General features: G+C 37.9%; 1 protein-coding gene and 1 long non-coding RNA gene across 24 annotated transcripts in view; one reads left to right on the top strand and one right to left on the bottom strand.

Moving 5' to 3' along the window:
- Positions 1–8765, top strand: part of LOC308476084 — a 66777-nt gene extending 58012 nt beyond the window's left edge. For 5 of the 12 annotated variants that reach the window (XR_013985679.1, XR_013985680.1, XR_013985682.1 and 2 more), the window contains 3 exons: positions 506–550; positions 3305–3423; positions 8644–8765. This is a non-coding gene — a long non-coding RNA (uncharacterized lncRNA). Of the gene's footprint in view, positions 1–505; positions 587–3304; positions 3424–8643 lie in introns of all 12 variants that reach the window. The other 7 variants (XR_013985681.1, XR_013985684.1, XR_013985686.1 and 4 more) reach the window with 4 other exon arrangements.
- Positions 1–24892, bottom strand: part of DMD (dystrophin) — a 1019805-nt gene that overhangs the window by 11201 nt on the left and 983712 nt on the right. For 9 of the 12 annotated variants that reach the window (XM_081003446.1, XM_081003453.1, XM_081003448.1 and 6 more), the window contains 8 exons: positions 23545–23681; positions 22599–22637; positions 16527–16592; positions 15549–15614; positions 13304–13462; positions 9376–9619; positions 8638–8758; positions 3670–3762 (listed from right to left, as the gene is read on the bottom strand). In XM_081003446.1, the coding sequence (XP_080859572.1) occupies positions 3670–3762; positions 8638–8758; positions 9376–9619; positions 13304–13462; positions 15549–15614; positions 16527–16592; positions 22599–22637; positions 23545–23681 (925 nt within the window). The remainder of the gene's footprint in view (positions 1–3669; positions 3763–8637; positions 8759–9375; positions 9620–13303; positions 13463–15548; positions 15615–16526; positions 16593–22598; positions 22638–23544; positions 23682–24892) is intronic. The other 3 variants (XM_081003451.1, XM_081003449.1, XM_081003447.1) reach the window with 2 other exon arrangements.

The following is a 24892-nucleotide window of genomic DNA, read 5'->3' as shown; positions in this document are numbered from 1 at the left end:
CAATTAATCATCAGTATAATACCTTCCTGAGGTTGAACCTATTAGAGATTATTTCCCAATTGATTTGTAATGGAAAGCCTAGAGAATACTTTCCCCAGTGAGATTTATTTCCATATCATACTGGGAATTCTTGGCTGGCTTCCTACTTAGCATACATAGCAAGTTCTTTCACTAGCTGCAGAATTATCCAGGCAAACAACACAATGAGAATGTAACATCTGTGTTTTACTTCATTTTTGCATTAAGCAACAATGCCAGAAAAAGAGTTTTGTATAACTTGCACATTTGCAGGAAGTTTTTTAAAGTGATTAGGTAGTCCAAGAGAATATAGTGTCTTTGCTTCTGTTCTTCACACCAATACATTTCATTAACATCTCTATTTAGTATTCAGCTAAGGTATACTCAGGCGTACTGAAGTTAATGAATGTGACTAACTTAGGTTCATTAATTTTAATGGGTCTACTCTAAGTAAAACTTAGTTGAATACTGTCCTCTATCTTTTCAGCAGAGGTGATTTCCCAAGAACGCTTGATACACCGTGAAAATTGAAGTAAGTTGAGTACCACCAACATTCCATGAACTCCAGGTACCATATTCAACCTAATATAACTATTTCCAAGGAGGATATGTAGTATTCACATGAAATTCTCTATTAGATAAGATTGCTTCAGTTGGGAGAGAAAATACACACTACCTGAATATACAGGTAGGAAGAAAGCACACAATGGTCTCTCTGTTGTACAGCAGGGCAGAATCCACAGCAAGAATATAAATGGAAATAACTATTCCATGCAAACAGCTACCGTTGTGTACCTTGGGCAGATGTACTAAATGTCTTTGAAATGTCTGACTTGGGTTCACCTAGGTCAGGCATAGATGCATGCTTAATACAACCCCCAGCCCTGTCCGGTTCTTGGAACTCTGCTCAGGCCACTTTGCTCACTTATCCTGTGCCACACACTCCTTAAGTACTTTTGTGTGGATTGAGAGGGGTGTGTTTTTAGAAATCTTAGAGAGGAATTCAACGTAGCCTTATGGTAATAATTCTGCCAGCACAAGCTCTGGTCCACGCAGAGGCTATAAAACCAGCTGTGTGGTGCTGGAGGCACTGCAGTCTTCAGTGGATTCCCCCTGCCTTTGTTTTATTGTTTGAATGGGCTGACTAGTGGTAAGGCAGGCATGCCCATGCTTGATCTTGCTATGGAAGTAATTTGGTTGCTGTATTTGGGACCAGGGAGGAATTTGCCTTGTGGACAAATTGGGCCTGTCTGTGGATTTTGCCTACCTCTTAGCAATCATCACAACTTTTGAGCAGAGGAAGCACTGGGTTGCATCCTTAGTCCTGGTGGGGGAGGCCCATTGCTGTGGGAGCCTGGGAGGAACTTTTTGTCCAGATACCCATCTCAGGAGCTGAAGGGACTTGGCATCTCCATCTGGTAACCCAAAGGGTTTCCTGGATATGGTGCATGTCAGAGGATGACCTGTGACAGCAGTCAACCCCTACTTATTCACCAACCAGTTGGTGGGCTAATTGATTTCAGGATACACACCCAAAGCCTACACCCAAACCTGCTTACATCTGTAATCACTAGAAGTTGTGGCCTTGATCCCAGTACTGGTTTGTGCATGCCCCACCCCACAGCTTTACTTTGCTTGGGCCCACAATAGTTACCTTTCAGTAGGCATAGAGAGAAAACCATTTAGTACTAGTGTTGGTCATACAACCTATTTGTAGAATCTGCTTACATGGTGAGAAGTATTTTGTCTCATAGCTGCTGCTAAACAGAAATCTTGGGGAAAAGAGATATATCACCCCACAGGTGGCCAAATTGTTGCATGCCCAATTTGATAAATTTCTACCTTGATAAATATATTCATTCTCAATCAGCAATTGCAAAATGTTAACAACTGCAGTCAAACTAATTATCAATCATTGCACTTTGAATATTACCAATATTTTACATTTCAAGGGGCAACCCTCAAACTTTTTGTGCCATCCCAATGCATTAAAATGACCTGAGTGCATGGAACGCTAGAATGATCTCACTTTCATTTAGTTGGTTAAATATCAATTTTCATTCTACTTTTATTCCTGCAAGATTATTTAAAGCATTTTTACCATAGCCATTCAACAGTAGCTGAGAAATTAGGGCCTGACAACTAGTTTCATGTTCATCTTTTGGGGGGAAAATACTATTTCTAAGTTTTTAGACCAACCTATGATCTATTCGAGGAATGGCAGAGCACAAAAAACTTGGCAGTTTATTTTGCTGTATTTTCTTTTAGGGTAATGAAACAGGTTGAAACAGCTTTTTCTTTATTATAAAAATGTTATTCGAACTATTCATTGCTTTCTCCACAATTTCAGAGAAACACAGTTCTATAAGATTAACACTCCATTCATTGAGTTTGTTGTACCACCCTTAAAAGAAGATGGTGCTACTTAGAAGAGGTTTCATAAAGGGTAGACTGGATATGCTATCCTCAAGAAAAAATACTCAGGGCAGCTGAAACAGAACTATGCACTATTTAACACACAGCACAGTGTTTCATTAGAACATTTGCCTGGGGAGCAGCTTTTCAGAGGCAGGTTTAAAATTACTCCACATAAACATCCATCAAGAAATAAAATACTGTCTCCTTTAACCTAAGCCTTTTTTCATGGCACTATAATGTAGTAGCCAGATTCAGCAATGACCTTTTCTTGAGCACTAAACATTTCTTGGAAACATTATTCAAATACTATCTGTGCTCTGTTTTGACAAAGAAAGAAAATGTTAGAAACATAAATTTTAAAGAGGTTCCAACCTCTGAAGGCACAGAGCCCTAAACCCTCACCTACTCCGATTAAATGAAAGAGCATATTCTTTTTACCTAATGTCTGGCTGTAATATATTTGGGTTAAGTTCTGCTTCTAGCACCAGAGCGGGGAAAAGAAATGTTTCAGAGTTGTAAAAATGGAATAGAGCGCAGATACAGCAATTCTGAGAAAGATTTGTGAAAAGAGAAAACCTAAGCCAAAAATCCTCTTATGGAGGTTGTAGTTTGTGGGCCAGTGTCTATATGCTGGTTACTATCTGAATGTATAAAAAGGTAGTCTTAAAAAGGTAGCTTATGACCCCAGTAATTTTATCATTGTAATAGTGATGCTGCCCAATATTCTCATACTGGATATTACATATTTTTGGCTATTTTTGTTAATGATGATGCTACCAATCACCAGTGAGGTTGCTAATTTTTCTTGGGTCATAGACTATTGTTTACTCACCTCAGATAGTAACGAATCCCCTTTTCTGGCCTATAGACAACTGAAGCACCTTTGAATGTGCAAATTTCCTCCCTGAATTGAAGTGAATGAGTCATCCCAGAAGCACAGAGATCCGTCTGCACATCTGAGCGCACACCGAAATCCCAGTAATACCGGTAATGCTATTGTACTATGGAGATTATTTTTCTACTGCTAGCATTTCAGAGCAAGAACTGTTTGTGGCTAAATCAAAGTGCTTATGCATACAAGTTTTAGGAGAAAAAAATGTGTTAGATTCTTCTCTTACAACACTTGCACCTTTCACCTGTGGAACAGTCTGTGAACATAATACTGAGCTGCGAGTAATATGCACAACATATAATTTGGCCGGTGTGTCTTTGCTTCTGAACACTAAAGCTTACCTCTTGTACTTGGGAAAGAACTGTTGAGCTGTTCCATGACCTCTTCTAACCCTGTGCTTGTGTCCTGGGGAGGACTGAGCAGATCATCCTCACCTAAAAAAACAAAAGCAGAAGGACATTCCTTTTAACAAGAGCCATTAAAAAGTACTTGCTTCATAAATACTGCCGCTGGTTACAGTTTATGATCCTTAACCCTTCATTTAGGACTCTGCAAGGTTCAGTTTGCAGTATTTCACCCTATTTAAATCCTGTTTAAAAAATCCTCCTGGCTAACAATCCAAAAGAAATTTTAATATATATGCATACACATGTACATTCCTTCTTCTTTTTCTAAATTATAAAGCTTCTTCCATTTATGAAGTAATGTAGCCCTGTGACAGTAAAATAAATTATTTCAGAAGTCCTAAGCGTCTATACTAAAAATGGTAAAAGTAATTGCTAGAAAGAATGAGAGCTTCCCTTATTCCATTACCACAACTAGACTTTGTAGCTGTGTGCTGCATTTCAATGGTGATATGGCGAGACAGGAAATGTGTTTCTAACCAAGTAAATCAGAGCTGACAAATATGCAGCTGCATCAGTATTAATAGTTTTGACAACTTAATTGCATCAGATAAAAACTGCAGAAAGATTGATTTGTACTCTGAAAAGTCATTTGAAATATTTGACATGGCAGAATACACTTGCCCCCTTGAATAAGTTCTATGACCCAATAACAGAGCAGGGCAGAAATGTAGAGTTCAGATATCACAGTAGGTTTCCCTGAGAATTTTAGCATTACTGCTGCTCAAATTTTTAGGCTAATTTGTACACTGAGAGAAGGAAACTGCCAAATGTACAGAGTTTACATGTTGGATATTATAGAAGTGCTTGTAAAACAAAAGGTAAGTCTATTCTTTTAACTTTTGCAAACCACAAAATAGTTAATTTAGAATAAGCTGATTAACTGGTTAAACTCAATGAAAGTGTTATGAATCAGAGCTAATCTAGTCCAACCCCTGCCGAGGCAGAAAGTGCCTCATGGAAACCATATCTCTCATCACATAAACCAGCCATATTTCAGTGCTTCCCCTGTTTTTTGCCCTTTTGGGCAACTTGTGATGACTTGGAGAAAAAGTATTCTTAACTGCTGCAGACGAGCAACCTGCATGGAGACCACCTCAATGTGGAACAACTTAATGCAACTATTACGAGGCGGCTATAACATGCACATGCATTCTCATACCTATTCAGTCAATAGGAATAAGACTGCAATTTGAAGATTTGTTTTTAAAACAACAAAGACGCGACTAATTCAACTGTTGTGCCAGCAAATCCAGTGTTAACAGTGACGTATCACATACAGTACTTGACCACTGGAAACAGAACAGTGCAAGTGTTCACTGACTGAAGAATAAATTGCCTCAGATAGTAGTTCAGCTAGGGTGCTGATTGGAAGATTGAGCTTCTTTTAACCCAATGTCCTGAACATGGTTTAAATCATGTTTTTTGAACATGATTCACGAAGAGCAGAAGATCACTGTAAACATAATAAATGAATAAGCAGTGACTAATGCTTATATTAATAAGAAATTGGTAACTAGTGTCTGCTTTTTTTGGATTTCCTCAGATATATCCTCAAAAAGAAAGGAACCACTTGAAGCTATTAAGATGTGTTCAACATTTTTAGGAATACCAAATGCTGATGCAAACCTCATATTAATAACTAATTCCTAATATTTCAGTACAGAAACAAAAGGGGACTGGGACATAATATCTTTTGCTTATAATTTCTTTGTTTTTCAAATTTGACTTAAAGATCATTAGTACAGATTTTGAGAAGAAACTGTACTGTGTCAGGATATATCTGTTTATCCCTACAGAAACACAGATGCTCATTGTTTTTCCAGAGTGGTAATTTATAGCCCAGCTACTGTTGTTCATTTATTATGAGGGAACCAAATGCCTTCCCCTTATTACTGCTTCAAGTTTAATTTTAGATTAGTTTCCAGCATTTAACCAAAATTGCCAAAGCAGCTTACATGCAGTGAATTTGAGAGATGGGCTTAGACCGTAAAAAGGTATACTGATTATGAACTGAGCAAAACTTGTCGTCTCTAAAGTTCCAACATCTCAAAATCTAGTGCTACCCAGACCTCTCTTATGTCAGTTTCACTTTTGCTTCTTCCTTCCAGAGCTTGACTAGGGAAGGAGAACCAGGGAAGCTGGGCTGGCAGAGGAACCATATTTTATTTCCCATTGTTTCAGAGCATCAAAATAGCAATGAGAACCTCAAAATCTGTAAGATTATTTGCCCGAGTCAGGACAAATTATTTCAGAGTTCCAAGTGGTGATGTGGCTTTTTGAGCATGCTCAGATGTTTTTATTTTGTTGGTGGGTACTTAAATAAAAAACAGACCTCTCCTGTTCCTAACCTTCTCTCTTGCCAATTTCCATCCTCCTCCACTTGCAAGCTAAGGCTGCGGAAGGGAAAAGAGGAACACAGCTACCAAATTTCAAAAGACTTTTCACAGAAAAATCTCAAAAAAAACCCCAGGCCAATTCTAAATCAAGATAGGGAAGTATGCTCATCTCTACTCACAAAATTATTAAAATTAAAATTCAACTAGACACCTTAAAATATAAACATTGAAACAATAATGGAGTCTTCAAGAAGATGCTGTACAGCCATCTTGTTGGCAGTGTTTTAGCTCTGGATTTCTTGCACTGAGTAGGGAATTAGACTACATGGCCTACAAGCTGTCTACCCCCAATTATAAAATCTGAATTTCAAATCTGTTAACAAATTATTGTTCAGAGGATTTTGTAGCTTTATAAACTGCTTGAAATCTACCTGTACCCTCATTCTGCATCACTCCTTGGACAACAGCAGCACATAAGAGCATTATTTCACTTAAGACTAATTGATAGAGCCCTACCAACATGGTGTTCCCCTTATAGAAAGCCTTATATTACAAAATTAGTGAATTGAATGTGTCTGAACCATGTGTTTTGTGGTAGCTTGCATATACAGTTCACAAGGATCCAGGACAAATTACAGCTCCCTATAGATGTCACAGTCAAAGAGTTTTTCTCTCATACCTGAAAATAAGCAATAAACATGTGGCTGTTTCAGTAACCCATAACAAAAGGGTATGTGTTTTGTCTGTAATAAAGAAGCTAGCAAGATTTCCCATGACCCAGATAGGAGACTAAAACTGCTGCTCACCTCTGTAGCAAGCCAGGTATGGCAGTCACCAGGTGCATTTGTGCTGGGATTTTTGCCCTTTGCCCCAGTATGTATATCTTTTGTAATATACACAATACAGCATATTTTGGCACCTTAAACATGACTGACTAATCAGAATATTTGTGTTGTAATATACTGAATAATAAAGGGTCACTGGGCTTTTATTAGAAAGATAGTGCTAAATAGCTTCACAGATAGAACAAACATGATTCTAAATGAATGTAATTTTCTTGTAATTACTGCGAAACACCCTGTTCATTCTCAAATCCTCAGGTATAATAATATTTATACAAACATCTAAAGTAGCTATCTAATTACCTATCATGTTAAACAGAATTACTATTTAGCCAAGGCTAACCATTATGCATAATAAAAATGCTTATAAATGAGACACCAGATGGGAATAGCTTTGCCAGAAATATCTTGCTGAATTCCATTTGTCTGAGCACTGGCAGTGTACATTATTTATGTAATGTGTTTATGGCTTGACATACAATAAAATTTCTCAAGGCGGTTCACAACAAGAAGATAAAATGTTTGTTTTTGGACCATTGTCCAATGCAGCCTCACATACAATGTACTGCAGCAGTCCAAATGTGAGATTACCAGGGCACCTCAGAGAAACTCAACAACAAAAGTATCCAATAGCTGAAGCAACAGAAAAATAAAAGGAATCACTGAACCAGGTTTTGTAGTTAAGTTCTGCAGATAAGTGAGGATTTTTTATTGAATTATCTTCTAGCAATCCAAGTCTCAATGGCCCTACTTGCCACAATAGGGTCAAATATTTTAACTCCTGTTTATTAATTCAGCTTGTGTTTGTGTACCTCGTGTCAAATTATTTACCTTAACTGCTGTCAGCTACATTAAGTGAACAACTATGAAAATAGCCAAAATGCCATTTGTGGGATTTTTTTTCATTTGTTATACTTTCATTAATACCAATCCAATTTTTGCAGCACAATAGCCTATTTCTATCAAATGAAAACGTAGAAGCCTGGTTTTGAGGTGTCTCAGTTTGTGGAGGGATAAAAGTAGTGGTACTTTGTTACTGTTGTTGTTTTTAAGTTGAGGGATGTGTGACCCTTTGCCAGAGAGTGGAGTGCATTAAGGAATGCCCACCTGGCCATTACTGTGGCAACTCAGGGTAGCCTTCCTTGTATTCACCATTTAAGGGCCACAGGAAGACTCCTGTGTTTGAATTTTTCTTTTACACTCAGCAAAGCACACTCCACAGAGTAATAAAATAGAGTTTTAAGAAGTCTACAAAAGGCAGACAAGAGTGTGGTGGTCAAATCACAGACTGAATCAACAGGGCTGCGAGCTTTGTGTAGTCACACCATGTGGAATGGAATAAAAGAAAGACATGATGGCTGTTCTTTCTAGCAACTTGTTGCCATTGGAGTGCCAAGAAAAATGTGATGCCCACATACAGGAATGCTAGATTTAAGAAAGAAATTGGGATCCCTTACAACAGAGATGGGGAATCTGACTTTACAGATGTAGCTGAACTACAACTCCCATCATCCCTCAATGCTGACAGTGCTGATGGAAGTCCAACATTTGGACAGCCAAAAGTTCCCTGAATGCTCTAAAACAGTTAACATGTAACCATATACTGTGCATGAAATCCTGATTATCTGAAAAAGGATCCATGTTAGCTACTGATATAATATGAAATTTGAATATAAATGGCAAACAATCCTCATTTTAAAATAGTCTTAGTTGTGTTATCTTACCCATAGATTCTGAAGTCTGACTCCCAACTACACGGAGAAGCATTGGCTGATTACTATCTGACCTCTGTAACGAGGTAGGAGAAGACTGAGTTGTACCATTCACCTTGGCATCCACTTGAGGCTGAAACCAGAAGGTAATATAATAGTTATCCTACAGATAGTGGGTCGGCTAATTACGAACACTATAATCCTATACAGCAGGGATAGGGCACCTCTCTCTCTCTCTCTCTCTCTCTCTCTCTCCTCTCTCTGTTTTTACCTCTGCCCGGTAGGCTGCCATGGGAGGGACAAACCACTCTTGACAGAGATCTGAACTCATCTCCTCCTTTCATCACCCCTATCTGTTTGGGCTCCCCACCTTCTCACTTGCCACCTCTCCCTCTTGACTCACCTCACCTGAATGAAATTAGGCCTAGGACTGTATGCAGCCAAAGGGCCACAGGTTGTCCACTTCTGCCGTACAGATTTACTCAGAAGTAAATCTCACTGAGTTTAATGAGACTTTCCCCAAAGTAACAGAGAACAGAATTGCAGCCAAAGTCTGCAGTAATGCCATCATGTTTGTATTTATATTTGTGATACATTCAGTGTAAACAAAAGTTACTAAATAAAGAGACCAACCTATGTACAGACAGCTTGAAGCTGCTGCCAGGTTCAAGCCATATTTGTTAAGTGGTCATACATTTGCTTTTCCATATTAAGGTTTCAAGCCATGATTAGGACAGACTGAGAACTCACCTGTTCCAGCAGCTGCCTCAACCTGTGCAGCTGTGATTCCAGCTGTTTGTTGTGATCCTCCAGGATTTGCATCCTGGCTTCTAGGCGGCCTTTGTGCTGACGAAGCAGCTTGGCTTCTGCAATGAGTTCAGCATCTCGCGGACTCTGGGGGGAAATGGGCATCATCTCAGGTGGGGATGGCAGTGGAGACAGTCCTTTGTTATCATGTTGCTGCTTTAATCGATCATATTCTGCTTGAAGGTTTCTATTGAAAATGGGGAAGAAGTGAGACTTTAGCACCTTTATGAATGCACCATCTTTTCCATTTTGTGGCTGGAATGCCAGACATTATTGCCTAATCTTGCAGATTTGGGATCCAATCCCTTTTAAGGGCTTCAGAACAAATTTGCTGATACAACTCTTGAACTGGAGATGAATGAGAGTTCCTGCCTTAGGTTGTTGAAAAGTTGTTATATTGCATTATTATAAAATGCCATGGTTAAATTTTCAATTCAAAAGGCTGTTCTTTTGTTTCTCATAAGTGCACAAGACGTTTGCATTTATTCAAAACCTATGCATTCCAAGCCTACATGGTTTACAACAAATTGGACTCTTAAGTTTAGATTCCAGTCTGATGAAATCATTAAAGTCAAACTTGTTTATGTATGGACTGGTCACTTATTCAGTGCTGGAAGGAATTATCAAACAATATAACTAGGAATATCTTCCTTATTCCAAGTGCTAGTTAAGGAAAAAGATGTCATCCAAAGAATCATTGCTTAGGTGAATATTTCTGTATCAGACTCTTAGAAGACAAAAATAAATTCTCTCAGTATATTGCACAAAGCTCTGGAGAGCAATCTTAAGCGGATAAAAAGAAACACAGACCTAGTGAGCATTGCTTATGTCAGTCAGAATTAGCGTGTTAAAAAAACCCAAACCCTTCTGAAAATATATAGATGTAGAAGGGAGAGCAGGGAGATAAATGTATAATCCTTTCAAAATGAGCAAGTGCACAGCAACTAGCAATATCCTGAAACCCACCTTGCCAAACTACAACCTGGGCTAGGTGATTTTATTAGCAGTCAAAGTGATATCACTGCATAATAAATCTGAGATGCCTCCAGACTACCACACCTTATTAAGAGGACTAGTAGAAAAGAATAAAAACTATTCCACAAGCAAGGATGAACTTGCATAGCTGAAATTGCAGTAACACCTGGAACTTGGAAATCTGAGCAATGCAAACATCCCACTCATGAGCTGTTAGTAACATCTGTGGTGATACAACAATTACTTGTGAAAGTAATTACTCATGATGGGAAATGAACAACTGTACTTATTGCCAAGGATTGCAAGTATTTATAGCAGGCCTACACAACCTGTTAGGGGATATCAAAACAGGAGCCTAGTTCCCCTTTATCACATACACAGCCCATCAAGACAATGACAATAATCCACCAACAGCATACAAATCAATATGGCTAACCTGATCCAAAACACCCACCCACTGCACTCACACATGAAAACAAAGATCACCACAGCCAATCACAAACAAACATCCACACCCTAGGCCAACCCCAACCTCTCTCACCACCAAAGAAACACAAGTGAACAGCACAAGCAACGCTGACACCAAACCCTACATACATTAAGCATAATAGAAACATCGCCGCCCACCCCCACCCATCTCCCCCCCCTCCACCCCTTTTTTTTCTCCCCCTAATGTCTCAACAAATGAAACGGATTTGTAAAAATGTTACATGGAAAAAATACGAGAGACATTACACATACTTCTGTAAAACAAGAAATCTTTAATAATAAAAACAGGGGCCTAGTAGGTTACATTGTACAAACCTGGCTTATAGAAGTAGTTTTGTAGCTAGAAGGGTACTTTTTTAAAAAAATGTTATTTGATTTCAGAAAATTACCCCACACCATTTTGCTGGGCCTTGTATGCTTAAGCAAGGTGTAACACACTAAAATGTAGGCAGGGCTGTCCAACCATTTTGGATCTGGGGCAGTGTTCAACTTTGGGCTCTCAAATATCAGTGGTGTACTGTGCAATGCTAAAACTCAGCACCCTCCCACCTCTCACACTGTGATCTACAGCACTGTTGTGGTGCCCCCTGCAGCACGGCACATAGTGTGGCCAAACCGGTCGTGCTACCCTAAAACTGCCTCTGTCTTGGGGCATATTTTGAAGTCTTAAAAACTGTCATGGGCACCACAAAATACCCATGTCACTGAAGGGAAACTGACAATACTCAGAATTCTCTCTCCCCCACCAAACCAGGAAATTCACCTACCTACCCCCACCTCTCAATAAAACACAGGAAAAAGAGCAGGCAACACCCTCAACCAAAAGAAAAATCATAAAGCTGCAATTTTAAAATAGTAAATGGTAGGAGCCTTGATGGGCACCAAGGAGTATGTGAGAGAGCACTGTGGTGCCCACAGGTATTAAGCCATCATTTCAATCCATGGCCAGGGCTGGGCTTTTGTTTTGCTTCTTTGTAATTGCACTTGATTTCCCATATGGAGATGTATATAAATAGGGGGATATTACCCCCTCCCAGCTTACATTAATACTTCTTTGGCTATATATATATATATATATATATATATATATATATATATATAAAATAATATTATATATATATAATTTCACTTTTTATTTATTTCTAGAACTCTTAAGACTTGCTTTTATAACATTTCCAGTGTGGTTTTATGAGTACTGTACCAAATCTTTTTCTCTGCTATCCCTTGTAAGCAGGAGAACAGCCTTATACTTTTCCACCTAAGTACTATATCTCAGATCTCGTTGATGATGATTCAGTTGCTTTATTCATGGAAATGACTCAAAGAGACTTACAAATGCCTTTTTTCCTTTGATGTTTTTTCATTATTCAATGTGCAGTTTATTATTATTATTTAGTTTTGTATAGCTTAAATGAAAGCAGCTTCCATAAAGTATTGTTTTAAAATTGCACTATTGCATTAAATGATGGCAACAATTGTGCAGTTCTTGGCAGTAATTTCATCATTAACATTTACTCATCGTATCACAAAAGTGGCTGAAGGCTCAAGTGAAATTGGGGAGCTATTGCTCTAGGCTATGAATAAATACTGTAAGTTTTTTTGCACCAGGTATAATAGATTGAGTTCACAAAGCAGTGCAATTTGAAGGCAACATATAATGAATGTATTACAAGCTTATTGTTAGGCTGTGCATGGGCAATTCTTATTCCGAAGACTAAAAATGCCCCTTTGGGCTGCAGAGGATAACGACATCTCTTCAGCGCTACATTTGCTAATTTTTCTGCTATGTATATAGTGTCAGGGTGCTTGATCAGATAACATCACTGATGACATGACACTAAGAAAAATGTGTATCTTGATTTGGACAGCTCTGCTACATACAGCAAAGCTCCACCATTTCAGGTATCTCTATTATTTTCCTTTAAAGTGGGGGGGGGGGGGTGTCCACAATTGTACAGGGAAAGATAAAGAACTGCTTTGCATGAGCACATACACATAATTCATCCACCATATCTAACAAATGTGACTGAAGACAGCAACAAATGCACATGCAACTCTGTAGCAATTTTAGGCCAAAATCACATATTTTATAGGATTTAAACATTCCTTCTGAAGCAAGAAGTCACGTTCTATCATTGCTGCATTAAACATGACAAATAGGTTTATTTGCCATCTAATTTTTAAATTTAAATGTTTCACATTTTAGGTTTAGATCTTTATTTTAAATTAAGCATGACAAATAGATTTACACACCATCTACTTTATCTCGCATAATATAAAGAAGAAAACTGCATGTGACAAATTTCCAGGCAACTTACATTCCAATTTGCTGCTTGTTGATTTAAACGTTACCTCATGAACAATTTATTCTGTGGATGCGTGGAAATAGTACCAAAACAAAACTGACCTGTTTTCTTCCTCCAGGTCTGCTAGAATTCTCTCCAGTTCACCTCTTTCTTCACTCTCCAAGGAAATTAGAATTTGTGCAGGGCTTCGCGGTTGACTGAGTGGGGATTCTTGGTTCAAACTTTGGCAGTAGTGCTGGATTAACAAATGTTCATCGTCTCTAAGAATGCAAAAAAGGAAAATGATAAGAACAAGAGAAAGCAAAGCAAAGAGACCAGACCCACATTTCCATCTGGAAACTGCCCTTCGCTTATTTTGTCCTCAAGAGTGGCAGAGAGCTGTGATAACGTATGTATCAAAGAGTAGCACAGAGTTTCTCTCGGCTGCTGGCAGAAACTCAGAATTCAGTGTATTAAACTGATTACAACAGAACAGTTCAGTCCCCATTTTTTTACATATTAGGTACATTCTGCTAAAATTTAGGCAGAAGGGAGAAAGTGGCATATCAGCAAAGTGGTCAAATCAGTTGCTTGGTGCCATCTGTCTGAGAAAAGAGGTAGATAATTTGTTATGGATGAGTATGAGCAATAGCAAATAGGTAGAATGAAATCTTCAGCTGCTGTCAAGATAATCTTATCTAAACTGAGTTCCCAGGACCCCTAGCACCCCCGTTTGGGAGGTCAAGATTCCTACCTCTTGGGTCAACAATATTGTCTAGGTAGGGATGTTCTGGAGCCTCCAGCTTCCCAGTGATATTCAGGGTCTCCTATAGCCTAAATACAGAGCAGCTGGCATGCACCTCACCAGAGGAGCAGTTCATTCTTCCATTTTGAATACAATGTAATATGATGTGATCTTGTGTATAAGTGAATTTTCCCTCACTTGTTTTTGTTTTCCTGTTCCTCTTCACCCCAACTGCATACTATTCTATCCAGAAATTAGAAATGTCATGTCCAGGTTTTCCTTATGCCTTCGTTTGTCCCACTGCCCTAAGGCTTTTCAACTGGCTCATAAGTGTATGGCTGTTACTGAATCACTGCTGAAGACACCTCTGCAAGGTGGCATTTATGACTGGTACCTTTTTAACACAAGGCACCTGCAACTTTAACAAATGCATGCAGAGAGAAATTCAACCTGTGAAGCATTTTGAAATCAAGAAGGAAGCAACAGTTGTTTTTGTGCAGGTGTTGGCAACTAATAACCTAGTGTCCTTCGTAATAAACTGCATATGTGTAACCAAGGTTAAGCCACTATATGCCATATCATTAAAGCATTGTCTTGGATTACAGCCAGCTCCTCTATTTTTGCTTTGCATTTGTTGTGAAAATTAGTTTAGCAGAGTTTTATGCAAGGTTGTAATTTTGTGCACCTTTTATTACTAGGTTATATGAAATTTTACACTGGCTATTTTAAAATAAAACCACAATAAAGATTAAGTTGTGGAGAAAATAACTAGTAAGACAGAAATACAACACTTATATCCATGGAGAGTTACACCTGGTCTTTGTGCTTACACATCTGTGGGAATACCGCAGGCAGGAGGACATAAGAAAGAGGCAAAAGTGCTGCAAAGCCAACTGGGAACATGTATTGCTTAACCATTAGCTCATTCATGCATAGGCGCCAACTTGTGAGGGAGATGGGGGAGGGCAACATCGTGTCAGGATGGTGGAGGAGGCAGGAACATGGCGACAACATGGCTTCAATGGCCGGCAGGTCCTCCTCCTCTTGCCGCCATTGGCTGGGGGCTGCTTTCCCCTCCTACCCCTCCAGGGCAGGAGGAGGAAAAGGAGTTGGCCACGGAAATCTCGCCACGCTTGGCTCCGTGCTTGGCCCTGACCTTTTAGAACACTGGAGGCACACCCAAAATATTTGGGGCCCCAAAAGGTTAGGCCCTCAGGAGTTGAAATTTCTGCATTCATGTGATCCTCTGAATTGGTCAATTGTACCATGAGTAATGCACATTATTCTCCAGAGGAAGCAATAGAATGGTTCTCACTTGCAGTTCTTTACCTATCACACTTAGTGACAATAGAACTCTGTTGGATAGAAGCCTATGTTGCTCAAGCCCATGACTTCAACCAGGACAAAGTCTGGTGAGAACAATTGGGTTGTTGCTTATGGTGGCAATCCTGAAACAAACAATACTGAAATATGCATTCTTTATGTGATTTTTGACATTAGTTTGGCAATACTGTCTAATGTGTAGCATTGTTATAAATTTTAATTTTAAGAACTTATGACAGATCTGAAATCACATATGCAATATAAAGTTTTCCATAATTTCATAGAGATGGCACACTTACATGCTCTCATTAGGAGAAATGCTATCATTCAGGTATGTCCCATTGGTGTTCTCCATTTCTGCTAGCCTACAGAGAAAAGAAAATATCATAAATATCTCTAAGTAGTCTGCCTTAAAATGTGACACAGATAACTGTAACAATCAGCACAAATGGTTCTGAAATAATAGCACCCACACCCCTGTTCTTTCCCTTGGCACTAGTTGTTAGTCTTAGATATGACTGCTGAGCAGCCTAATTGCTTTCACTATAAATGACATGTAGAAAAAGTTAAGTTTTTTTCACTTTAAAAGATTACATTGTACTATTCTTTGCTATATGCACCCACTCATGTTTCTCTCGCTGGGGCAGAAAAAACTGTAAATATTAGAATTTAGTTTCTACTCTGATATATATGAGATGAGTCTTCCAAATGTGTGGTATACTAATAGTGTATGATTATTTTTCAAAGCAGTCATTTTCCTCCCCTATAATATTCAGAAGCTGTATTATTAAGCTGTATCACTTTTGATACGTGCACTAAAATTGACACATCCTGGACAGATATCGCTATTTTGTAGAACATGGTCACTGCAGGATTCCACTGAAGCATACCTCTGGAAAAAAGAATGTATAATGAAGTTTTGAGCACAAACTCAGAGTTAGATGTAAGCAAGAGCATACTTTGGCAATTCCTATTTTAAGTGAGTTGTATGTACATTCTAAATATCATGCAGTCATTCTGCATGCAAGTTAGTTGGCAAGCTGATTAGAAGAAGTTAGTAAACATGTATACCCTCCATCCTTGGAGCTTTTAATAACCCTAGCATCGTTTGTTAAAGTTTGTGTGGTGTTGGACATTATAATTCCAATATTTAATTTTTTGCATATTGCCTTGGTCCTCTTTTTGAAAAAGGTGGAGAAATATAAATAATGATGGTGATAATTTAATAATTGTTTCAAGGAAGATTTGCCTAACAAAGATTTGTCCCCGTCTCGTACCTGCTAGCATAATGTTCAATACGTGAATGGGTATCGTCATGTGAAAGCTGAGGGGACGATGCAGGCCTATAAGGCAGAAAACACTGATTAATCACACAAGTAATAATCCTTAGAAAGAGAAAATCCACCAAAGTTGTTATTGGCCTCACTGCATCTAAGAAACATCACACTTAAGAGTTGCAACCCATGTGATCTGTTTGCTTCCTCAACCTACCTGTAAAAAACATTTAGTGAAAATGGACTCTTTCAAAAGTTTGGGGATTTTTCAAAACCAGACAATTGCTATTATGTGAAGAGCTTCTTGCAAAATATTTGCTATAAACATACTTTCTTCCAATGCTATGTTTTCTCATAAAGTCTGTTCAACTCTGTATTATGTTCAGACTTTGTTTTGCTCTTTTTCTAAGCTGCATTTCCTGTCTACAATATTGGTTCATCAAAGAAAAGACACCTGAAAATTTCCAAATTTATACCAGCCATCCCAATCAAGGGCTCCTCCAAACAGATTATCAAAGGGAAGGTGATGAGGTCCTTGCATTGAGTACCTTCCCAGAAAGATGAAGGGTGAGAGCTCAATGCGGGTAGAGATGAGCTTCTATCCTGAAGTTGCCCTTGCAGTTCTCTGAATCAGGTTTCAACGCCTGACACTGCAGCAGCCTGTTCAGTGTGCTGCATATAGTGTGCTGTATAAGCTGTATATAGCAAATACGCTCAAAGGAGGATAAAAAAACACACACCAAAACGTTGTGTAAGTGCTTGGGGTGCATTTGTAATTGCCACAATGGAAGTATTAAATCTGTGTACCAGTATTAGGAACACTAATGCTTCTGAATCCATTACTATTCAAGCATGAACAAACATTCTACCATCGCTGCCGCCACATCCATGGGGATTCTTTGCAAGAGCAGGCTCAGTATTGTTTAATTCTCAAGCCAAAATCCAGTTGGGGTAAAGATCCTTCATAATGTCGCTGAATAGCTTCAGGTGAATATTCCCCACCCCCCGGGGTTTGCCAGTGCTGCTATTGAGTTCTGTTTGCCATTCGTATGATGAATTAATCTATCATTAGACTTTTTTTCTTTTAACCAGGTGTGTAAATGACCTCTGCTGAAGTATTGGCATTGTTTTAAAAATATCGTTGGCCTGCAGTATGTTTAGTATTGGAAAATGGTGCATTTCGGGGTAGTCTCAGGTTTTATTAAGAGACTGAGAAAATTTATTCTCACTTTAGTTTTATATGGGGAACCAGCTATAGTATAAAACTATGTTTCCCAATAACAACAAGAAGTTGTTTTTCCCCCCCCAGGAGAAGTGATAGACCTATTCTCAGCCATCTCAAACTTCCTTACACAAAAGTTTGACATGCAATTTAACATAGTTCTTTCAGATCTCACCACTGCATTGTATGAGATAACTTTGTAATATAGACCAGGTCATTTTTAAAAATATTGCTTGGTTGTATTTTAATAGCAACACTTCATGCATTTTACTGCTCTGACACATCACATGTGGTTTTTTTTTAATTGTCAGAACTCAGTTGCATCAAACAATGCCTCTTTTTCTCATAAGTTAAATTGCCTGTTTAATGTAAGTATTTGTTATTCCCTCTCTACATAAATTTCATAGCTTTAGGAGAAAGCAGACAGACACTTTAGAACCAGACTAAAGCATGAAGAGACAGAATCAAAACTGTTTTACAAAATTATAAATAAGCATATTTTACTTCTAGGGCAACTTTTCTTGTTTTATATGTAAGCAAACACAGGTTTACAAATTCTGCAAGTATGTAACCTACATGTGGCCTATAGTTCTCTCTGTTTCAAAGAGTTCAAGTTTTCTTTTTGTATCAGTGGAAAGAATTCTAGCTTTCCCTTTCATGTTAGTGGCTGAAGCTGCGGAACTGCCTCCTTCTTTAAGTGAAATGGGATGATTTGTCTCACATGCCCATAATGATGGGCAAGAACCAAGTATTCCAGGAAGGAGGGAAGCAGTTCTGGGGGGAAATGGGAGTGGCTTCCATTTGGAAATCAGTAATAGTAAGTTTTGTACAGTGTTAAGTAAAGTATGTTGTATTGCCTAATTCGGTCTCCTTTAATATCATTTTTATAAAAAAATTGAAGCAGCAGATACTCTATTGTAAAACAGTGAATCAAAAACAAAGCTTGGTGTTTGAACTTCTGAAAAAGCTGTACACAAATATTTGAATAGTACTGAATTCCAAGCAATTAAATAAGGAGGATTATATGCTTCAGTGAACATTATTTCTTCATGTTGTAGGTGAAGCTTTAAAAAAATACGTTTCCCCCTACATTTTCAATAATGCTACAAAGAGAAGAGACATAGAAGAGGAACAGATAGAGCTGAGTGGGGTAGATAAAGGGTCTCATAAGAAATGCTTCAATCTGGTTTTGGGGATTCTCTCCATCCTTCAGCTCATCCCTGACACATCACTGATTTAACAATGAAGTGTGTACATTTAGGCAAGGGAAGCCCTAGCACTAGAGAAAGATCCAAACAGAAACAAGTGCCTCAGTAGATATGAAGATCTGGTAAAGATTTGCTGTACAAACATTGACTATAGCATAAATTCCTATCCATCACTTGGAAAAGTGATGGAAATGTGGAATGGGTAATAATTTTGCTTAAAGTTATTGTACTACAACAAAGTTCAAAGCCAAAGATAAGGTTTAGATCAGCAGAAACAGAAGAAAAGCCTCATTATTTATTCACTGGTACACTGGATTCCTCAGCTACAGAATGTGAATAGTGTGTTGTTGTTTTTATCACAAATGGTCACAGAACAGTGGTTTCTAAAATTGCCTTTGAGAAAAGATTATGTGCTGTCTTTAAAAACTTGCAAATCACTGTAAGCCAAACTTATTGGTACAGTAAACCAGATTATAAATATAAACTAAATAACAGGTATATTATAAATACTTCCTCAAACAGTTGAAGCTGTTGAATCTTACTGGATGTCAGCCTAGTAGTTAAAGCAGCTACTACGAAAAACACTAATTTGGAAGATTTATAATACAAAAAACAGTAACCACGTAATCAGTTGCTTGTACAACAGGTTTAAATAATGTACTGTAAAAAGGCTCACCTGTTGTATGTGCTTTCAGAACACCAAGAACTATCAAACTGAACTATGCTCAAGCAGAAAAAGAAACATCAGCAATAGTATTTGGATATATAATATCCCACAACTTCATCTGTGTAAAAACAGTAGTTGTTGGAACAGATTTAAAAAGCCAGTGAAGGCAGTTTATAAGGCACGTCTAAGAATCAAAAGATGACTATTAACACTGCAGAAATCTCAGTTGCTGATACTCTAGCCAGAGTGTATATCTGAAGAAAGGAGAACCAGTGTCACAGATTAAACACTGCTATTTTTCATTCTGAAACTAAAGGAGTTTCACTAGTGATTGTAAATATTAAGAATTCTGCTGTTCCTTTAGAAACTTTTTTCTGGAATGGCCAGAAAGAAATGTCTGATGATATTTGTATTTATTAGAACTAGATGAAGGAATTAAATGGACATAATATTCATTATTAAGGAATCATAAAACAAGACCTAAGGATAGAAATACTGAATGCCATACATGAAAATCATCTGGGAATTGAACAATGCAAATCAGGGTTTCAGAAGCTATTTATTGGCCAACCATGTGCCATCAAATTGTAGACTTGACACAGTTATGTACTGGATGTTAAACTGACAGAAATAAAAGCCAAAAGGAACCTGTGTCATCTCAGGAAATTCCACAGAAGAAACAAGGTACTGAGATGCCTCTGACTACAAAGAGAGGTAGTTTGATATGGACATTTCAATTTAAAAGAAGAGATACAATAATAGTAGAAATCAAGGGTAAACCAACTTTTAGTTCAGAATGAATCCACTGAAATCTATTTTAAACTGATGTCTTCAGCTCATTTTCTCTTCTAACCTGCTAACTGCAAATAAATAGTTTGTTCATAGTTTTAAATCAAAGTCCCTGCGCACTGCATGTGCTAGGTGAAAACAATGACTGGCTGGGTGCAGACAGCGGGCCAGGTGCCATTCGCCCAATATATATATTTATGTTTTGTTGTGTAAAAAATAATGAAGTTTAATTATGTCTTCATAGGCATATACCGTAACTGTCATATACAGTAACTGTCAAAAATTATTTTGCGTGAATTTTAATGAACATGCTGTGAGGCTCTCATATTTTTGCTCCCCATCCTTAAGTGAGAATATAAGTGATCAGCCTTCCTCCCCTGGGCTAGTCCTATGATGAGGCAGGGTGAAGAAACTGCCTTAGCCAACAGATGCTGAGGTAGGGGGAGTGGCCAGAACTATGAGTGCCATGTGGCGTGCCTTGTACCTGCTACACTAGCCTGCTGCCCTCAAGAGATCCCAGCACCCTCCCCAGTTCCAAGGTTTGAAGAAGTGTGTTTGGCTACTTAAATGTTGAGGTGCCCGAAGTGCCTTGCCTCACAGTGACTGAACCAACATCCTTCCTGTGACCCTTTCCTATAAGGAAGGGGGCGGGGTTGCTGCTGGAACAGTGCAAAGCCAGGCCCTTGTGACCACAGGTGTTGGTTTGACTAGAAAGGCCAGCCAAAATTAATGTCACCACTAAAAATGTAAGCTATTCTTAATTCACTTGTAGTTGAGTATCCAATAGAAAACAGGTCACAGACCTAGCAGTAGGTGTGTACTGGCATTCAATCTACACAGCTCTTCAAATACATGCAGCAAAAACCAGGATGCTCATTCATTAATATTATATGCTGCAATCTTAGACAATTTATCTGGAAGTAAGCCCACTGAATTCAACAGAACTTACTTTAGTGGGACATTTATAGGATTGCTTTCTAAGAGAATGCAATTAGTCTTTACAATAGTATGCTCCAAATATATACTGTGAATTAATTGTAGTTTTAGAGCTGCTTATTTTAGTAATCACTTTTTGCAAGGAAAGGGCAGAAGCCCTTTAGTAGTGTTCATAAACTAATTTTAGGCTTCCTCCTTCACTAATATTTAGCAGACATATGAATTAAGTAGCACAAACAAATAATTAAGCCCAATTTTAAAGTTATGTTAGCATCGATGTCAAGCTGATAGTTACCTAAAGTGGGTAGTTATTCCTATCTGCAATTACTGAACTAACTTGTCAGTGAATTCATGCGGCCTTAAATTAATAAGAGATTTCTGTTGAGAAATAATAGTATCTTGCTCCTGAAACTTCAGGCACAATTCATTAAACTTCAGTGGGAGGAATCTACACGCAGGGAACGCTCTCCACTGAAACAAAATATTGGAATATGCTTTGTGTTGGATGGATCATAACCAGACCTCTTACAATATTGAAAAATATTGTTCATTCTCAATAATTCATTGTAATTGCACTTACAATATACCAGAATCTTGTGACTGCTTAGGAGGGCAAAAGCAGAACTTCTGCACAGACACTGCCCATCGATTAGCTCCTCTCCATTCATTTACACTGAAGGCAGATCCCCCCAAAATCCATAGGTGCCAACCTGGCTTCTCCACTGAAATGAATGGGAGAGCATGCGTGTACCAGATAACCGAATGTGCATTTGATCACACATACATCTGGACTAGGGCAACTGTGTGTACAAATGTTAAATAATGACCTTAAAAGTAAGATCAGTCATACTTCCTTTCCCTCAAAAAAAATTTAATCAAATCTCAAAGTTTCTTGTTTCCCAACCAATGATGCCTACTTTAGGTGAATAATGTGCATGCTTCCATATGAGGTAGGACTGTGCAACCAAACCTCTGTGATTCAGATAGAAGTTAACTTAGATTACTTATATGATTCAATTTTGATGGACTGTAACTTTGAATACAATCATGTACATTTAATGAAGTGCAGGAAACCTTACTGGTATACCATTCCATTGATTTGGACTAAATTTTTGTTTTAAATTTTAACCGGGTGGGGAGGAAGGAGGGAAATGGATATATGTTAAAAAACAAACTCAACAGAAATTAAAAACAAATAGTGAGAGAACGCAACAGCAGAAGCAATAGCAGCACACTTTGGCAAAAGTACTCACGCAGAATCTACTGGCCAGAAGTTGATCAGAGTAACAGGACTGCAAGACAAAAAATGAGGAGGTGAAGAGAGAGGCAGAAAAAACTTAGCAGCAAAATAATTACAGAAAGTTTAAAAGAAACCCAAAAACAGGAAAATCCAATAGACCAACATGAATGTCCATGGAAAGCAGCCAAAAATATGCAAAATAAAATATTAAAGAGAAGGAGAGAGATAACAAGCTGTAGTGCAATTGCTATTAAATCAAGTAACTATTAACTAGCAGATGATAGGGAAAGAAAAACTCCAGACATAATTTTTGTGTCATCATCTCTATGGGAAGAAATATGGAAAAATGTGGGAAGTTTACAGTATAAATTTAAAATTAAGCAAAATTAATAATTCATAGAATCACAGTTAGAAAGGACCAAGAGGGCAATTTAGTCCAACGCCCTGCAATGCAGGATTTTTTTTGCCCAATGTGGGACTCAAATTCACAACCCTAAAATTAAGTCTCGTGCTCTACTGACGGTTCTATATCTGATAAAAGTATTCTTCATATCAAGAGAAAGTGAATGAATGTTGACTTCTGCTTATCTTAGGGATGGAGAATCTGTGGGCCCCCAGATGTTGCTGGACTCCAACCCCTATCAACCCAATGATGAAAGCTGTTGTCCAGCAACATCTGGAGGGCCACAAAATGACAACCACTTTAAATACCTTCAAAATGACAACTACTTTAAACTCTTTCAATGCAATCAATAAGCTCACAGGCATTTTTCTTTTACTAGTTCAAGTTTAACTTATAGCAATTGAAACGTCAGCTTGTATATTACTTTCAACCAAAATAAACAAAAATGAAATAAATGAAAGTGGCGTTATGCAGTTAGGAAGTAAAGGGATCAGGTGCCAACTGGGCAGCTCAAAGAACTTAACAAATGAAAACATTATTTATCTGCTTCACTCACGTTTCCATGTTGTCTCCCTCCAACACTGTTTGCACAGGCAGGTAGCCCATTCTTGGGTGTTTTGCAAAGTATCTTTTTGTTCGGAATTTGTTTTTCAATACCTTGGCGAAGTCACGAACATCTTCTCCTGAAGTAGTCTGGAAGCAACATATTAATGGTATCACTTTACAGGAGAAATCCAAATATTTGACTGGCCTCTTCCACCAAACCATAAACATTTTACCATTATGCATTAGAAGTGCATGACAACTTACTTCAGGAGCATGATTTGCTTCCCATGATCTAGCGATTTGAAATATATCAGCAAATTTGTTCAAAAAAATGTATTCATGAACATGAGACTGTTAATGTACACATTAAATATTTACAAAAAACAAGTTTGCCAGGTCTGTGATAACCCATAATTTTGTATGTGGCATGTACCAACACAGCAAAATAGGTAGTACAGCTGTGTCGCAGTAGGAACAGAACAGAAAAGTAGCAAGAGAATAATCTCCATTTTTATAGTAAAACTGTATTCTTGTAATGTTCAATAATATGCACCCCATAATCAAATATATTGCTTATCAGAATTTTGTTTTTATATTGACCTTATCAACAAAGTAACCAAAAAAAAATCACTTCTACAAAACAGATGCTGCTCTATATATTACATTCGTTTTTAAGGAAGATTTTGTTCATTTGCTAGGAAGAAGCAAGTAGAAACAGTTGGCTGTATTATATAATCCAATTCTCTCGAGTTACAATTAGAAGAAAGTGCTAATGCACTTTATGACTTTGAAGATTAACAATTTTCCCCTTCAGTTGGAAAAAAAACAACAACCAACAACACCAGTTGTTCAGACATGTTTTCACTACACCCTTCCTTGGATATGTATATCAGTACAATCATTATCTTAAGTCTAGGTGGAAAGAGATAGATAGAATAAAGCACTTGAGAACTTTGATTAAAAGCTGGAGTATACTACTGATTTTTATTTATCGGCCACATTTGGATGAATTTCTCTTGAATTCATAAGCTGAGATACACATAAGCCTTTTGCCTGTGCACACAGTCCTGTTATGACAAGCCTCAATAAACTAGGAATTCTTTAATGAACCATAGTTTCCTCTTTTGGCCAACCTTGGAAAAGTATGTATTTAGTTGTTATGACATAGCAATATATAAATAATAACTAGCAACTTCCAATTATTCTTTATTCCTGTTATTTTCACTGGATATAGCAAGATATTCATGCTTTAAAAAACAGTTTTGTGAAGGATGATTTAATTTAAAAAGGAATACTGCACAATGCCTCCACTGTCTTACACAAACAGATTATTTCCCCTTCTCTTCTCTCCAGAATTT

This window comes from Podarcis pityusensis (genome assembly GCF_964106645.2).
Source record: "Podarcis pityusensis genome assembly, chromosome: 4".
In the NCBI taxonomy this organism is placed as follows: domain Eukaryota; kingdom Metazoa; phylum Chordata; class Lepidosauria; order Squamata; family Lacertidae; genus Podarcis; species Podarcis pityusensis.
The sequence above is the reverse complement of the archived record's forward strand: the minus strand, read 5'-3'. Positions and strand labels throughout refer to the sequence as shown.